This window comes from Pteropus alecto, unplaced genomic scaffold (genome assembly GCF_000325575.1).
Source record: "Pteropus alecto unplaced genomic scaffold, ASM32557v1 scaffold96, whole genome shotgun sequence".
Lineage (NCBI taxonomy): Eukaryota > Metazoa > Chordata > Mammalia > Chiroptera > Pteropodidae > Pteropus > Pteropus alecto.
This window is the reverse complement of record NW_006438979.1, coordinates 1065113-1069873: the sequence shown is the minus strand read 5'-3', so window position 1 is coordinate 1069873 and position 4761 is coordinate 1065113. Positions and strand designations below refer to the sequence as shown.

Below are 4761 nucleotides of genomic sequence, written 5' to 3'. Positions count from 1 at the left end.
GGGTGCGGGGTGCGGGGTGCGGATACGCCAGCCGCACCGCTGCATGGCCAGCTCCTCCCGGCAACGCGAGTCCATACCCTACCGGCTGTTTCTCTGGACGGCGTGACCGCCACGGGGCCCACCCTCTCTGCAGCCACCTCACATCCCGGTAGGGCATTCGCAGGCCCAGCCCGAGCCCTCCCAGGACGCCCCCACCTACAGAATCGAAGGTCTGGCACGCTGGGGGTGCAGGCGGTTCCGGCGGAGACTCAGACAGCCCCCCACGACGCACAGCACCGCGTTCACGCCAACGACTAGGTATCCCCACCCGGACAGCGAGGGCTTCTGGGCGGCGGGCAGGCCCGGCACAGCTCACAGGCTGCAGCGGGGACAGCACGAGACGCCCACCAGGGTGACTGACAGGGACCAAGGGTGTGGAGCTGGCCGTGCTGCTGTCATTCGGCTCGTCCCCGCAGAGGACGGCACGCTGCAGGGAGGAGGCTCCACGTTCGCTGCTCCACCTCATGGGGACACACCCCAGCGCCTGGGGACACACCCCGGCGCCTCTGTGCGCACAGCACGTGCTGGGGCCTCCGCCGGCACCCCACCTCACTTCCCGCAAAGCGCCGCTGCCTGCCCGGTCCTGAGCCCTTCTGCCCCCGTGACCTTCCCACGCGTCTCAGGGGCCACCTACAGGACTCCCCGCTCGGCCAGCAGGCACGACCCCGTTTAGGTCAGCAAGGCAGACTGCCGTGCAGCCCCCTGCTGACCCGCCAAGCTATCCATCTGTCCACCCATCCACTTGTCTCATCGGTCACCTACTGTCTACGTCGCTGTCCGTCCATCCGCCTACCAATCAACCCATCTTTCCTTCCTTCCTTCCTTCCTTCCATCCATTCATCCATCTATCCATTCATCCATCCATATGTTCCGTTATTTATCTATGTGTCCATCTGCCCCTCCGTCTCATCTATCTAAATAAATAAGGGAAAATAAATACGCCTGCAGCGCACACACACGCTCTGTGGGTTCCCTTACTCTGGAGAGCCCTGGCTGACCCGGCCCGTCTGACACCGGAGCCCGTCAGGAGTCGCCCCCCAAACACAGACACACACACCACCTCTGTTTCCTCTTCCTCTCGTCCTCTGCTTCCCGCCCTCAGGTGAAGTCACGTCTCTGACCACAGAGGGGTGGACGGCCGGGTCGTCCGTACCTGAGCTGGGAGGCCACCTTCACGCAGTGACTCCCTGCTGCTGGCTGAGCCTCGGCGACACAGCCCCGAGGGTCCTCACCTCTGTCTGACTTCTCCAGTAAGCCCAGGGCCACACAGACGTCCAGCAGGCGGCCGGTTCCACACTCAGAGGTGTCCAGTTTGCTGGCAACATCCACGGCCCTCAGCGGACCCTCGTCTTGTAGTAAATCAAACACCTTCAGCTTGCAAGCCGTGAACAGGGCCTGTCGGTGCAAACCAGAAACAGTCAGACTCCTGCCGTGACTCATCAAGTGCTCATTTTCTCTTCCTCTTGACCATCAACAGTAGCTCATCGACCCGAACGTCTCCACAGAAGGCTGCGTTTAGGCTCCGGTCAGAACAAGGTTTGCACAAGGCAAGAGCAAACTGCTGAAATCAGGCAGAAAAATGGTCCCAGGGGAGAAAAGCCATGCGCTGTTGCCAGGGGCTAGATGGTGACCCCTCAGCTGCACCCTCAGATCCGTATGTGGAAGCCGGATGCCAGGACTTCAGAAGGTGGCTGCGTTTGGTGACAAAGGTCCATCCCCAGGGGCACTGACTCTCTGTTCTGCTCGGGACACACAGCCTCACGTGACATCGAGAACCCGCACGCGACATCGGGAACCCGCACGCAAGCCATCCCCTCCTGACGCAAAGACCTCTGTGACAACGGAGACCCTTCCATGACGGGCAGGCCACGGCACTGTGTCTAGAGCGACCAGGATCGATCTGGCCAGTGACCTGTTCCGTGACTCCCTGCAGCCCCCGCTGGGTCAGCGGGCGTGGCCGGTGGGAGGATTCTGTAATATGACCTACGGAATAGCTGGGTGGACGCATAAGTAGGTGGGGAGGCAGGTCGGTAGGGACATGGATGACAGAGAAATGGATGGATGGACAGATAAGTAGATGATAAAAATAATAGATAAACAGACGAATGCATAGATGATAGATACATAAGTGGACAGAGGGATAAATAGATAATAGATAATAAATAGACAAATGCATAGCTGGATGACAGATTAATACATGAATGGATAGGTAATGCATACATGATAAATCAACGAGTAGATCGATAGATGATAGATATGTGAATAGACAGATAGACAGAAGATGAATGGATAGGTAAATGTATCGATGAGAGATATACAAGTGGGTCGACGGCCAAACAAATGATAGATAAAATGGATGGACAGATGATAGGTGTTAGATAAGTGAATACATAGAAGATAGATAAATGGGTGGATAAATGACGGATGACAAGCGGATGGACAGTTTCTAGACAGACGGGTAGATCAGTGGATGGGTGATGGATACGGACGTAGAGGATGGATACGTGGATGAATACATGGATAGGTAAATGGATGGCTGGACACGGCACCGATGACCACGCAGGACGGATGGCGGAGGCTCAGCCACGGCCACGTGTTGGCTGCTGGCTCCTGTTCCTCCGACTAGGACAGCGGCTCAAGACGCTGAGGCCAGGGGCACTGAGAACACACGTGCTGCTCTGGTCTGCCCGCTGGGCACCTGGGACCTGGTGCCACAGCCCCCTGCACCTGGCCATGAGGGGTCAAGGGCACCCCAAGGCTACTGCTCGGCCAGCTTCTGGCCTCACGTCCCAGGGCTGGCGAAGCACCAAGGGCCCCACACCGGGGTCACATGGGCACCACTTACTTTCAAACGCCCAGGGACCCCGACCTTTCCGCATGTCACCTGCGGCCCCTGGCCATGGGTGCACCCTCAGACACCTGGGCCGACAACTCTACCCTCTGCCGGTCCCAGGAGACCGTCTCTGTCTCCAGCCATTTAGTGATGGCGGAAAGTCGGCCCAGACACAGCCCTGCGGGGGCCTCAAAGAGATTTGCTGAAGACCTGACCCCCCAGCACGTCTGAATCAGAGCTCATCTGGAACGAGGGTCTGTGCAGATGGGATTAGTAGGGGCCTGAGATGAGTCTTCCTGGAGCAGGTGGCCCCAAACCTAGTGACAGTGTCCTTGTAAGGGACAGAACGGGAGAGACAGACACAGAGGAGATGGGGCACAGACGGGATGGACGCAGCCACCAGCCCAGGGACCCCTGGGGCCCCCAGACACTGGGAGAGGCAGGAAGGACCCTCCCCTGGAGCCTCTGGAGGGAGCGAGGCCCTGGGACACCGAGATGTCCCACTGCTGGTCCCAGGACGGGGGGAGGACACATTCCTGTGGCTTTAAGTGCCCAGTCTGTGGCCACCGTCTCAGGCACTGCAGCACCCTGGCACAGGTACCTTCGATGCTTTGAAGCCGTCCATGAGTTCGAGGAGGCTCGTCGGGAACGGGGGCAGGGTGTCTGCTGTGCTGTCGCGACCTGCGTCCTGGCTGCCCGGAGCCTCTGGTCCGTGGCCGCCGGCCTGCGCCCCGCCCTGCGCCCCACCGTGGCCGCAGCCCTCGTCCCTCCAAGCGGGGTGCGAGCCAGCGCCCTCCGTGTCCACGTCGCCCAGGAGTGAGCTCTTGCTGTAATCGCTGAGGGTTTGGTTTATGCCGGCGGCCGGTGCTCGGGGCGGGGCGGGCCGTGCAGCTCGGCCATCTTCCTGCAGAAGTGGTTCAGGGGGAAGCCCACGACGTTGAGGACGTCCCCGCGGATCTGCTGCACCAGCATGCTGCCCAGGGACTGGATGCCGTAGCCGCCGGCTTTGTCCCTGGGCCGGAGGGAAACGGGACGGGGGAGGGGAAAGGTTACGGGGCTCGGCTAAGCTCCCGGGTCCCAGGGGCCAGTGCAGCGTGTCACAGTGAGTGGACGTGACCCATGCCCCGAACCCCACTAACGGTCTCCAGCCCAGGCACCTCTGCGTCCGGCTCCAGGCCCAAGTTCTATGTGACGTCCGGTCCTGGCCCCGGGCCGTTCCCAGGAGGGGAAGGTGCCCCCGCTCCCACCGCAGGCCTGGTGCCGGTGGCCCATGGGGGTGCAGGCTGAGGCCCGGCCCCATCCAGCCTGCTCGTCTGCCCCCCGGACCCATGCCCTAGGCGCCCCATTCTGATGTCTTTACGGGGGTCGTGGGTCCTGACGTCTGCTGACACGACCTCATGGGGACGAGGAGCCTGCGTCTCCCTCCTGCACTGCTACCAAGTACCGGGCACGTCCCCTCCTGTGTCCCCATCCCCGGACCCAGGCCCAGGCCCAGGCCGAGGCAGGACTCTGGTTCAGGGCAAGGCGACCGCACTGGCCCGAGCTGCAGGCTGCGGTGGCCGCCCTGTGGCCGGCGTCCGTGAGGACACAAAGCTGGTCAGCCAGCCTGTGCCCAGAGCCCACAGGGCCCCCGAGCCACGTGCCGTGACGTGCGACGCTCGGCCGGGTCCCCGGAGATGGCGTCATGGGGGGCCGCGGCCTCGGGGCGCTGGGACACGCACATGGGCTCCCCGCTGTCGATGTAGTCCCACAGCAGCTCGTCCGACAGCTGCGAGAACTGGACCGCCGTTTCCTCGTAGAACTCCGAGACGTCCACGTCCAGCCGGCCGTCTGCAGGGACAGAGCCGGGCGGTGAGGACCGCGCCACGGGCGGCCTCAGCGTCCCGGAG

The 4761-nt window shown here is 62.1% G+C and overlaps 1 protein-coding gene across 1 annotated transcript in view; it reads right to left on the bottom strand.

Moving 5' to 3' along the window:
* ASMTL (acetylserotonin O-methyltransferase like) overlaps positions 1–4761 on the bottom strand; it is an 18108-nt gene that overhangs the window by 7587 nt on the left and 5760 nt on the right. The window contains exons 6-9 of the mRNA XM_025049761.1: positions 4594–4702; positions 3732–3884; positions 3474–3699; positions 1270–1434 (exon numbers count right to left, since the gene is read on the bottom strand). Coding sequence (XP_024905529.1) covers positions 1270–1434; positions 3474–3699; positions 3732–3884; positions 4594–4702 — 653 coding nt within the window. The remainder of the gene's footprint in view (positions 1–1269; positions 1435–3473; positions 3700–3731; positions 3885–4593; positions 4703–4761) is intronic.